Source organism: Coptis chinensis, chromosome 7, assembly GCF_015680905.1.
Source record: "Coptis chinensis isolate HL-2020 chromosome 7, ASM1568090v1, whole genome shotgun sequence".
Taxonomy (NCBI): Eukaryota; Viridiplantae; Streptophyta; class Magnoliopsida; order Ranunculales; family Ranunculaceae; genus Coptis; species Coptis chinensis.
In genome coordinates, this window is record NC_141462.1 from 43,960,877 (window position 1) to 43,974,494 (window position 13,618).

The window sequence follows — 13,618 nt, forward strand, 5'->3', positions numbered from 1 at the left end:
ATTCTTTTTTCTACCCGAATTGATTTTGACTGGGCTTGAAAATGCCTTTTCTTCTTGATTCTTGGGGTTTAAACATAGAACTCTTTTACTAATCATCTTGACTCATTTTCCACACAAAATGACATCTTTAAGCACATAAACAACTTCAAAACCTAGAATACATAAAAATACGTAAACAATACTAACTCTTATTTATTATAAACATAATTGGCCTAAATGTAATACTATTATAGAGTTTAAACTACACTTTTGGATGTTTATCAGCTATCATATAGTGTAGAGATTTATTAAAGTGGAATTGTAGACCCTACTAACTAAAAAAAATACCAATTACGTTGGATTGTATATTTCTCTCTGTATGCAGACAGTCCGTCTAAGATCGGGACTGAACAAAACATATTGAGATGGTCATACCTGCCCTCTGAGGCTCTGACCCACATAAGGTTCCGGCCTCCCAGGATCTATTTTACAAACCTACACATTTTTCACTGTAATTTGCTTCCAACCCATGGCGCTTGGACTTTTTTTTCCTTTTAAATACCTGCATAAGAAACAATATATGGCACGACCACACCCCAACAACAAATACGTGAATTTTGAAGACAGAAAAACTGTTTCTTATCACACATCAAAATACCAACTTAGGTGTCATAATCAATGAAGTCATGGAATGCACAATAAATATTTCCTACTTCTAGCCCCATACTCACGTTTTCTGAATAAACTACATATGTACATCATCACTTTAGCTCCCATAATCCAAAATAACCAGGAATCTATATATGAAATAAAATGTACTTTTTATTTTCCTACTCTTGAATCTTCCAATTGGTATTTGTTTTCCGGGTAAGTAGCCAATCTATTGATAAAGAAAAGAAAAAGGAAAACAGGCCAAGTATGACCTGGGTACAAACACCTACAGGTGTTTAAATCTAAATCTGAATGAGCTTTCTTCACCATCTCAACATATACAGATGTTGGGAATAGCATGGCATTGATCAGAGAATGCCAAGTTTATGTTGAATGAAGCTGACGTCCATTTACGATCAACATCAGGGCCTAAATAAGGAGGTGAAATCATTGTATGGTTGTCTAAAACCGGACTCCTTACTGTGAAATCGTAGAGACTTTTGAACTCTGGTCCTCATAGCCCAAGTACCTCCACGTACTGCAAGAGATTAAAAAAGGAAAACCTTAATCCCATATACTAAACAAAAATAGCCAGCATGATGTTTGCAACATGATGCGAGTCTTCTATTTGACGTTTTTTACCTAGCTAGCCATATTTTTCTTTGAAGATTCTCGAAGTATTTTTTCAAGTAAATTTTGTAAAAGAAGTTTGAACTCTCTGACACTACCATCATTAGGAAGACAGATCATCCCAAGAACGCATCTAACAATCAGATGTGTGAAAAGTTAAACCATCATCTATATCACCAATCTAACCTCGATTGGAAACTCATCTGTGCACCTGCCCTTGCTATTAAAAGTAAGGAAGATTAATTTATGCAACTTAAGGAGACAAAAGATGATCTATATTTTAGGATAGCCTGAACATAGTTGAGGCGTTGAGCATAAACAAATCTCATCAGTTGCTAGAGTCATCTTCCAACAAGATTTTCATGAGACAGTTTCTTGGTCGCTTATACCTAAATTGGACGCACTCCTCAGTCATTTTTTCTTTTCCTTTTTGTTCCCATTAGGATGACAGTATAAAATGGGAATTTCTCCCAGATCGATGAATTCTAGGGGGGAAATAGATGGACTAAATTACCATTATAATAATCCAAGTTATAACAAATAAAAAATCTGAGCTGCATGATCGAAGTAGCAACCTGCACAGATACCAACTGCATGAGCCTTGATGTATGACACTTGACCAAGAATTTCTGTTTCCCTGAATTATGAGGATCCATCCAAACATTATTATCTTGCAATGATCGCTGAAGACGAGCCACCATCTCCAAACTGAAGCAGCCATCCGATGCAATGTCCTAAATTTATGAAAGAAGGATTAACATAGTAATAGGTACTGAAAGGCCTCTGAATATAGATAACAGTAATATCCATAAACAATATATATAATGGGAGACTGGGAGTATAAACCCTTCAGCAAACCCACCACCCTGTGAGCAGAAACAACAGCATGGACTTTTGAAACCCAAGGAAGAACCTGAAATGGTGATTGAAAGCTAGGTTTTCTCCTTCACCGTACCTCAAGAACCTGAAGGAAGACTTTTTTTCTTTTTTGATAGTTAGAACTTTATTCTCTCTCATTAGCCATTACATAAACTCCATACCACACTGCTTCCCTTGCCATAAACCCTTTATACAAACCTTTCGAAAGCAATCCGCTAATTTGATGTGGATAAATTGTGAACTGAGCCCCATCTGTCAATGGCTTCTTTACAGCTTCCGCTATATATTATACCTCAACAAATATGTTTTTTACCATGTGAATTTGGTCTACCTTTCCAATCAAAATTCGAAAATGTTTCTAATATTACTGATCTCAAACTCTTATAATTAACAGAAAATGCTGAATTTCCATTAGAGGGAACCACAAGAGCACAATCCGGGTGTTTGAATTTGATCTCGGGCAACTTCCTTTCACTAGGCAAGATGAAATTTGTAAGTTAAGAGAATATCCTAGTCTGGTTGACTCATCTAAATCAGAATAATTAAGGACAGACTACTATCCAAAATGAAAAACAAGGGTAGCAGGAAAGCTCGAGCGGTAACAAAGAAGTGCATTATTAACCAAGTTTTCGGGCCTGAAGATTAACAAGATGAATAGAGAAGCTAATGCTTCTTCTGACTAGATGACAAAGGAAGGAAGTCACAGAAATAACTTAGGCTTCTGTGTTAGTTGTAGGAATTCTGCTAGTATTTAATGGGGTGACGCCATAGGTGGATCAACTGAAAGAAATGGTGTTTGAACTTTTCTTTTGCTTCTGTTTGGCTGAAGAAGGTGCATATAAGCATATTAAAACAGTTTACGATTTCTAGATCCAGAATACATACAAGACCCTGCTGCTGCTTTAATTCTGATGATTGAGAATGCAAATAAAGTGGATCCCACGTTTCGTAGTTCATGCAGTACGGAGTGGTATTAGTCTCCCAGTACATCCCAGAAATAACAAATAAGAAGTAACCTGGTACATCCATAAACTGTGCCATGGACCTCACTCTTTGCAAACTCTGTTCAACAACGCATTGCAGTTGATATTCGTCCCAGGAACTACCAATGAAAGGACATCATTTTCTGTAGCAGTATCCCTTAACAGCCAAAATTTCAAGGCCAAGCTCCATCCTTTCACTCCTTTGCTTACAGCCCCATGGCTTTAGCATCTTTCTCAAACTACAGCATCGAGGGAAATAGGATCACAGCCACTTTACCCAGCATAAGATACTATACGTGCAAATGAAGTGCAATATAATCAGTAACAGCATAAGATAAAAACTCGAGGGTCATGTAGATATCATCCGAATCATAATGAGTTTCATCCTTCGAAGTAAATAAGTGTACACTGCCTTTTACCTCAACCCAGCTATAAGCTATATCCTTTCTTATTCCTCTTTCCTTCATTAATCTCCTTAGTTCGAAAACCTCCATGAGTCTCCCAGCAGTTGTATACATATCAATAACCATCAAGTGTGCACTAGCATTATAAGGTTCCATCCTTAAAACCCAATCAGCTGCAAACACACCCAATTTTAAATCTCCCCAAATCCTGCATCCATTCAGCAATGTCCTCCAAAAGATAGGCCCAGGTACAAAGGGCATGCTTGCTATCATCTCAGATGCTTCTTTGAGAAACCCAGCACGTGCAAGTACATCAACTAAGCATGCATAGTGCTCGGGTCCTGGTGAGATCCCACAATCAATTTGCATACTTCTGAAATATTTCATCGCTTCTTCCACAAATCCACAATGTGTACACCCTTGGATAACGCCCACAAAACTTATATCATCTGGCAGAAACCGAGCCTTCTGCATTTGATGGAAAACCAAGATTGCTTCCATACCATAACCATGTTGCCCATAACCCACAATCATGGAATTCCAAGTGACAAGATTACGTAAAGGCACTCTGATGAAAACTCGCCTTGCATTGTCAAAACTTCCAGACTTCATAAACATGGTAATCACCGAGTTCCCCACACGAACGTTATCCTCAAAGCCTCTCTTCACAATTTGAGAATAGAGTTGTTGCCCAACAGAAAGAACAGCTAACTCTCCACAAGCAGTAAAAGCACTAGTAAAACAATGGGAAGTCGGTACAACCCCTTCACATAACATTTCTCTGAACAGACACAAAGTTTCAACTCCCAATCCATTCTGTTGAAACCCCGATATTATAGAAGACCAAGAAACCGAATTACGCACAGGCATTTGCATAAACAATCTATACCCATCCATTATTTGTGAATCTCGACAAAACCCAGTTACAATACTAGTCCAACTAACAACATCTTTATAAGGCATTGCAAGAAAAAGCTTCAATGCAATATGCAGTCGTCTTTCTTGGGTATAAGCCATAACCATAGAATTCCAAGAAACAGTACTTTTCTCATCCATTTTATCAAAAAGTTCCCTTGCTTCTATGATCCTATCATTCTCAATATAACACCTTATCATTATGTTCCAAGTAACAGTGTCTCTTTTAGGCATTTCATCAAATAGTTTTCTTGCATGGTCTATTTCTCCTTTCTTGGAACATTCTGATACCATTTTGGTCATTTCGATTACTTTTCTTCTCTCCCATGCATAGCTACTGTAATGGGCATTCATGTGGAATTGATTTGAGACACTGTCTATATATCCTATGTTTCTTTTGGGATTAAACTTACGTATGAGATACATCCTCTTTTTTTTTTCTTCTCCCTCAGTTTAGTGACTGATCGAAGTGTTGTTCATGGATTATCGAAAAAAAAAGAAAAAGTATTGTTCATGAATACTTTTAGTTTGACAATTTTGACCTCGCATGGATGTGGTGCTTTGTCTATTATAACCCCATTAGACCAATAGAGTAATAATAGATCGGCTGAGTTAGCAACACCACATTCAGCATTCATCAGCTCCAAGTCAGCATCTACTTTATGACAGCTCAGCATAATAGATTGAGTTATGTAGGCCAGCTGTCATTTCTATTATAACTAGCCATTGTCACCAAATACGGGTTTAAAACGCGTTTAAAACCCGAGATATTGCCAAGGCGTCTGGTTCCAGTTTAAAACCCGGGTTTTTCAACAAAATGCGTTTTAAACGTTTTAAACGTTTTAAACGTTTAAAACCCGAGATTTTGAAAATCTCCCGTTTAAAACTTTTTTAAAAAAAAAAAAAAAAATGCTAGAAAAGAAAAGGGTTTTGGAGTTTACCTTTTTGAAGAGTGGGCGTTAGATTGACTTATTGAGACCGTTCTATTTTGCTTTAGACTATTAATAATTAATTAAAAATTTTAAAGTTATTAACTTATTTGTAGTACTTAATTATGCCATTATAGTTGGTAATTAGTAGTATCTTATTTTGAATAGTGTTTTGCACTTGAATCTAAAACTTCTAGTATTTGGATGAGTAATGATAATTTGATACTTTCATGTATTTGAATTTTCTTTTCATTTGTATTATTATTATTTTTATTTTATGTGTCTATTTTTTTTTTTTCCCACTTTTATAGAAAATCAAACTCCTTATCTATTATATTATTTATCATCGGGTTTTACCGTTTCTTTTTGATTATTATCATTATTATCGTTTTAAACCCGTTTTACCGCTTTTTAAACCCGTTTTTATGCTCCACGTTTTTTTTACGCTTTTTTCGTTTTTTTTTCGAGGCGTTCCGTTTAAAAACACGAACTAAGTTTTTTTCAAGTATAATGGTGACAATGTAACTAGCTATGAAAGCTTCTCGATCTATAATAATGCAATCATTTTCTCTATTCGCATTACCGGAGAAAAAATACTTTCAATGATCTCGCCACATAAAACTAGGCTTCGGACTAACAATGTACATACATTATCCTTAATTATATTCTTCTATCATAGTTTTGACTTTTGAGTACTCTATAGTTTTTGCATTATTTATGTTTGCTTTGCTGTTGTTGTTTTTTTTTTTTTTTTTGATAATCAAAATTTTTATTTATATCAACAAGGGGTTACATTTGGATTGTCATGCTTCAGGCTTTGTTTCAGCCATATTGGAGCAATCTAACAACTAATACTGGGAAATAAAAACTGGTAGTCCACCTCTAGGCTTTGAGGGATGAGTGTCCAGTTGTTAGATTGTGGATTTCTAGAAGCGCAAGTGGCTAGCTTGTGAGCAACTAACTTTCCACTTCTGTGTACATATTTAATATCTATAGAATAGAAAAGTTCAAAAAGTTTTGCTGCATCCGACAATATCATTTGTGCTGTCCAAGTTAGATTGGTTGCTTTGTTTTCCAAAAATTCAACTACAGTTTTCGCATCCATCTCCACTTGAAGCTTTATGGAGTGGTTGTTGGAGCACCAACTAAGGGCTCTGAGAAGTCCTCGACATTCCAATTCTTCTGCACTAGATGACCACCTTGTGCTTGTTCCAGCATCAACCAATTTCCCTTTGTGATCTCTCAAAACATACCCATAACCTGCTTGCTTATTTGTTATATTAAAACTAGCATTTACATTCAACTTTAGATAGATGGTCAGGAGGAGGTGTATTCTAGTTAATAAGATCATCAAAAAAATTTATGATGATTTTTCTAATTCTGGTCAGAGAAGTGTAGTCTTGTTATGAAGGATGTTACATATGTCCATCCAAATGTTATAGTATAGAAGAAGGCATAATTTTGTCCACTGTCTAGTCTCTATTGGCCAATCAGTGGGTGGCTTGAACCAAATATCAATCCACTTCTTAGAGGAGTACAGTTTGAACTCCTCAAGTCGAAACAACCAAGGTGTTTGAAACTTCAAAGCTCTAGTGAAAGGGCATACTAGGAGAGTATGGTGAACACTTTCTAAACAATTTCCACATAGAAGACAAGTTTTATCTGATATAAACATAATACCCGATAAGTGATCTCTAGTAGGGACAACATCATGATAAAATTTCCATGCCAGGAGAGTGTGTCTAGGCAAATTAGCATTGTGCCAGAAAGAAAGAGTGGTAGAATGGTTTACAAACATATTTACAGACATGCTTAGTTTATTATTCATAGATTTAACACTATATATGCCTTTTTTTGTAAGGTTCCAATGTAAAGAGTCTACTAGATTTCTAGTAGAGAGATAAACATTATAAATATGCATATCAGTTTCATGATTGAAAAGAGAATGTACAATAGAAGAATTCCATGTTCTATTGTGTTAATTAATTAAATGTGAGACAGTAGTGTAATTAATATTAACAGGATATGATGGAGGGATTTTACCAAATGGCAGCCATGAGCTAGTCTTCCCATATGTTTATGCTTGTACCTGTTCTAACATGCCATGTGGAGTTGTCTCTAATAAGAGGTAAAATATACAACATACCTTGCCAGAACTAGGAGGATCCGTTTTTTCTGCAAGCCTGTAAGATGTTATTATGCGGAAAATACTTACTCTTGAGCTGTGAAGCTACTAAGGAATTAGGATTTGTTCTAATTTGCCAAAAAATTCTAGTAAGGTGAGCCAAATTATTTAATCTCGAATCTCTAATGCCAAGACCTCCGGCTCTTTTGGATTGACATATGAAAGACCAAGTTTTAAGATAGCAAGGATTATTATTTTTTTGGTTGTTTTCCCCACTAGAAATCTCTTTTAATGGCATTTATTTTTTCAGTAATTCTTATTGGTAAAAGGAAGGTGCTCATATGATAGACATGCATGGCAGAGCTTATGGACTTAATGAGAATTGTTCTAGCAGCTTGTGATTAAATTTTGATTTTCCAACCATAAATCTTCCTGTTCACTTTGAGGATTAACTCATTGAAAATTTCTGTTTTGGGCTACCCAAGAAAGAGTTTTGTTCCTAAGTATTTTTTCCCCACTTCAATTTTTTTTCATGTTAAGAATTTTTTGTATATCCGCTACTTTACAACTAGGTATATTTTTACTAAAGTGAACTCCCGACTTTTCAAAATTAATTTCTTTTCCAGTGATATGACAAAAATCATTGAGTATAGCTAGAACAGAGTTTGCTTCCATAATGTCAGCTCTATAGAAGATACAAGCATCATCTGCAAATAGCAAATGTGCAATGGGAGAACTGTTTTTAGCAATTTTAATCCCATAAATGTTATTTACATAGACATGTTTATTTATGAGTCTAGAGAGGACTTCCGTACACAAAATGAACAGAAAAGAGGACAAAGGATCACCTTGTCTAAGTCCTCTTTTAGATTTGAAGTGACCATGAGGTGTACCATTAACAATGATAGAGAAATGTGGTGAGGATATATAGTTATGAACAAGGGAACTCAAATGTGGGTCAATACCCAGGGAGTTCATGATCTCAGTTAAGGTATTCCAGTTTATTCTATCAAAAGCCTTTGACATGTCCACTTTGATAGCCATAAGACCAGAGATACCTTTTTCTTTTTCATGGTGTGAAAAATCTCATGTGCAGGAATAGCATTATTAGATATTTGCCTACCAGTAACATATGCACTTTGATAAAGTCATATGCAAAGGAATAGAGTAGCTTTACGCCTGTTAGCTAAAGTCTTAGAAATGATTTTATAAGAGATGTTATATAAGCTAATGGGCCTAAAATCTTTACTGCATGTGGGATTAACAGATTTTGGGATGACAACAATGTTAGTATGGTTAAGCTTCTCAAGACTATGTGCAGAGGTGAAAAAAATTAGAGACCATTTTGAAAATGTCTTCATGTAAAAGATCCCATGATTTTTGAAAGAATAAAGCAGCGAAACCATCTGGACCAGGTGCTTTAAGAGTACCCATCCCAAAAAGAATGGACTTAACCTCCTCTTTGGTGATTGGAAGAAGAAGGGCATCATTTTCATCTTGTGTAATGATAGGGGGGAAAAGAGAGGGGATGGTTAAAGAATTTACAGGTTTGTCTTCATTAAGGAAATTTTGAAAGTAAGACACCAGAGTTTTACTAATGAGGGATGAGGATGAGACCCATGATCCATCTTCAGTTTTCAAGTGGTTAATCATATTGTATTTTCTGTGTCTCAGGGTCTTAATATGAAAATACCTCGTATTTCTGTCACCCTCTTTTATGTCTACATCCCTAGACTTTTGTTTCCAGAAACTTTCTTCACAATCAAAAAGGTTATCAAGTTGATTAAGAGCAGTTTTTTCAAGAAAGATATTTTCAGAAGTGGGTGCCTTTACTTTGATAGAAAGCAATTTTTATTTGTAAGTCTTTTATTTGGTTAAAAATATTTCCAAAAGTGGTTATATTCCATAGTTTAAGAGCCTTTTTTGTAGAACCCAAATATTTTGAAAAAAGGAGGTGAGGTTGAATAAGGGGTTCTTGATGATATGAGTCATTCCAAGAAGAGTTGACAGTATTATGATAATCAGGGTGTTGTATCCACATGGACTGAAATTTAAAAGGTTTTGGATTTGTGTTAGGAGATTGAGGGTTGAGAGTCCATGAGGATAGGGCAATGATCAGATCCAATAGTAGCTTTATGTACAAGGGTTGGTTTTGGGAAAATGATATACCAATCTGTATTTACAAGAGCTCTATCTAGTCTTTTTTGGATATTGTCAGGTGCAGTTCTCTTATTAGACCAAGTGTAAGGGTAACCTTTAAAACCAATATCAATAAGACCAAGATCATTTATAATAGTGTGAGTAGGTTCTCTATCTTGGTATTCATAAGGTTTCCCACTTACGGCTTCTTCATTGGAAATGCTTACATTTAGATCTCCTATAATCAGGATAGGTAGAGGGGATATATCTAAATTTCTAATAGGGTCCCAGCTTCTATTTCTAAGGGGTTTATAAGGGCTTCCATAGAAAAAGCAAGCAATCTAAGACTGATGGGATCCTTTATTAATTTTAGTAGTGATGGAGTTGGGGGAGTCAGAGAAGACAGAGAGATTAATGCCAGATTTCCACAGAAGACAAAGTCCACCTGAAGTGTGGATAGATGGTACAGAAAAGTGATGTGGGTAGTTTAGTTAGTTGATTAGAATTGTTATGGATTGAATAGAGGCTTTTGTTTCAAAGAGAAAGAGAATATCAATATCAGGGTTTTCAAGAGTAATCAAATGTTGCAAATGTCTAATGGTAGATGGGCTACCACATCCTTGGCAATTCCAGTTGATCGTCCTCATTAAGTTACTACTGGTGACTGTTCTGGTAGAGTCACGAACCCAGATAGGAACCAAGATTTAATGTCACATGCCACAGAGATTCGATAACCTTACTAAGATGATGAGTGAACAACTTGCAAATTAACATATAATAGACAGCAGAGAACCTAAAGTTATCCATGGAGTGAGACAGGAGGTATAGACATGAGATAAGAGAGGAATAAAATATGAAGTAAAATAGATATATGCAGGGATCATAAACGCAATTAGGATATAAGATGAAGATATTAAACAGATGGATGAAATGGTAACATGCTTGGTGACCGAAAATGATATAGGAGAACTTGATATTGGAGATGGAGTAAAAGGGGATGATTATTTGTACCTGATGATGTGAAGACAAAGCTGAGCCAATTTCCCACATAGACAATTGCAAAGGATCCTCTGAGATATGTAGCAGATTTAGGGGGGTTGGTTTGGTATGAGAAATTTGGGCTTCGATGTTCATCTGTACAATCACTGTTTCTTCCCATTCATTATTTTGTTAGAGTTCCAAGTCAGTGTTGCACAAATCATATTGAAGTTCCCCATATAGGTGTTGATTGGTTGGTGCCCAATCTTGATCATTCCATAGCGATTTTATCACTAGTCCTTTTGAGTGAAGGAGTTTGCTAACCATTGGACTGTGGATGATATCCTATATAGCTTTAGAGGAGAGTTCTGATAGACGGATATTTTGTATCTGATTGTTGGCATGGTTTTCCATTGGGTTATTAGTGTTTGGTTTTAGAAATTCAATAGGGATTTGAATAGGAGATGGTATGGTTTGAGGTGGTGGTAGAAGAGTATAGAAATTTTCTTCCATATATTTTGGGGCTATATATTGGTTGGATTCATCTTTGAGAAAGTTAGAGCGTCTTTTCTTGGGTGGTCGGTTATCATCTTCTGCTAATAATTTTCCTTTATTTTTGTGTCGGCGGCTTGAAGGTGGGAAGATTGCTTGTTTTTTGCGGTTTTTTTTTTTGTGGTTGTGAGGAAATGAGATTTTGGATCTGATCAGTGAGAGAGATGTTGTCATCGATCAGTAGGGCTGTTCACCAATAATCGAAAATCGAAATACTGAACCGAATCGAGCCGAACCAGCCTATTTTTTCGATTTCTAGCAGAACTAGTTCGGTTTTTGGTTCTTAAAGCTAAAAACCGATTGGGTTGGTGCGGTTCTCAGTTTCATGTCTCAGTTAACCGGTACAAACCGAACCGAACTGTGTATAGTTATTATATTGAATTTATTATTCTTTTATATCGAATAAAATGAAACTCTAATAAGAACTGTTGGATTAGATTTAATATTCTAATCTCTTCATCAATAAACAATCGTCTTCTCCACTAAGATGTAGCAAATTTCAACTCGCCATCTCCGCAACTCCAAATCTCCACCAATCCACCTATATACTAACAAGAGCACTCCCACAAGTTATTCAATTGAAACTTTAAAGGGTTGTTTCTTATACAACTGAAATATAGTAACGAAGGGAGATGAAAAATGTTCATCAATTCATTTTTTTAGTAATCTACTTCAATTAAAACAAACTCAAAACGTTAAACCTTGATCAAGAAACTAAAACAATACCAAATCAAGAAACAAATAGTGTAGTGGTCATATTCGTGACATGAGAGGTTACTTGTGGCAGGTGGGCCAGATACGGAATAGTAAAGGGAGGGCATGCTGCAGTATATCATGTCCGTGGAACCCTAAAGGCAGATGACACCAAGGCGACACGTGGAGAGGTAGGGAACGCTAGATGAAAGGGAGATCAACAAACCAAAAGAAAGGGGGAAGATATAAAGAGAAGTGAGAGGTAGAAAAAGGAGGAGGAAAAAACCAGAGAAGAGAAAAAGAGAGACAGAGAGGTAATACAAGTGAGTTTAGAGGGTGTAAATCTAGGTAATACATTTGGCACCGTCTGTGGGGACTTTATCAATAGAAAATGGCCACTATAGCGAAAAGAGGAGTGGAAAGACCTAGGAAGGTAGCAGTTCAAGAGGTTGTAGAGGAAACAGCGAGTGCCGATATGGAAGGGATAGGGGAGGAAGAGGTATCAGACGTGGCGGCAGACACCACCAGACTTCTTCAAGATGAGATAGTTAGGCTGAGGAACGAGAATGACGAGTTAAGGAAGGAAAGAGAGACCACACAAGGGGAAGCGGAAAAGGGGGATCCCCGAGGTAGTGAAGTGGAAGGGGAGAATGAGGAATACCTACCGCCAGGTGCAAATCAAACGGCGGACATCACACTTGAGGTAGTCCAGGCAATGATAAAAAAAGATAGGGAAGTGAACCACACAGTAGAAAGAGTGAACCAAAGCTCTGCGAAGAAAGTGGTGGTGAATCTCAATCAGAATATGCTGGCAGATTCGATATGGAACTCGGAGGTACCTAAGAGGTTCACCTAACCAAGGTTTGAGAGATATGATGGGAAAGGAGACCCGACGAATCATTTGCATCACTTTCAGCAACAGATGCCGTTGTGGCAGGAAAGCAGGTATGATGAACTCTGATGCATGATGTTCCCCGCCAGTCTTAAAGGGGAGCCTTGGACTGGTATTATAGGTTGACATCACAGAGCATCAATAGATTTGAGGAGCTGGAACAGGCCTTTGTCAAAAGCTTTATACACCAGAAGAGGAGGGTGGTCGATATAGCGACCATCTTTAATATCAAGCAAAGGTCAGCGGAGTCGCTAAGGGAGTTTTTATATAGATTCAAGGAAGAGACGCTGATAGTGGAAAATCTTGATGAACATACCGCGGTCATAGCTTTCTAGCACGGGTTGAGGTCGGGAACTAGAGTCCACCAATCGGTGTCCAAAATCGAAATCACTAATTTGCAAGCTTTGTACCTTAAGGTAGAAAAATACATACGATATGAGGACATAATGCAGAGGAATGCAAAGGAACAGAAGAAGTCAGGAAAGGCAGTGCATGCCGTAGACAGAGAGGATCGAAAGGATAAAGGTAGGTCAAAGGAAAAAGAAAGGGGATCATACAGAGGTGAGACACGGGGACCAAAGAGAACTGAGGATCAAGGCAGGAGGGACATTCGAGAGAGGAAGCCATACCGCGAAATAGAGCAAACTCCTCTTAACAGGCCGTTAGAGGAAATCTTGTGCTAATTAAGGGACAACAATATTATGAGGGTCCGCAGAGTACACCAGGGGAGTTGGAGGGGAAACCATTTTGGGCGTATCATCAAATCATGAATCATGCAACTAATGAATGTTATGCCTTGAAGTGGCTGGTGGAAAGGATGATTAAGAAAGGGATGCTTAGGGAGTTTGACACTGAGGTTCGCCAAGATG

The 13,618-nt window shown here is 37.0% G+C and overlaps 1 protein-coding gene across 3 annotated transcripts; it reads right to left on the minus strand.

Annotated features, from left to right (window-relative positions):
* Positions 1 to 755: 755 nt before the first annotated feature.
* Positions 756 to 5,077, minus strand: LOC147487637 (pentatricopeptide repeat-containing protein At2g13600-like). Of its 3 annotated transcripts, none has more exons than XM_086575051.1 (3): positions 3,025 to 5,077; positions 1,836 to 1,994; positions 756 to 1,168 (listed from the first exon to the last, which is right to left on the minus strand). In XM_086575051.1, the coding sequence occupies exon 1, from the start codon at positions 4,865 to 4,867 to the stop codon at positions 3,413 to 3,415; it is 1,455 nt and encodes a 484-aa protein (XP_086431177.1). In that variant the 5' UTR covers positions 4,868 to 5,077; the 3' UTR covers positions 756 to 1,168; positions 1,836 to 1,994; positions 3,025 to 3,412. The 3 variants fall into 3 exon arrangements, with proteins under 3 accessions (XP_086431177.1, XP_086431176.1, XP_086431175.1); XM_086575050.1 differs by having other exon boundaries at positions 2,123 to 5,077; XM_086575049.1 differs by having other exon boundaries at positions 1,836 to 5,077.
* Between the last annotated feature and the right edge of the window lie 8,541 nt (positions 5,078 to 13,618).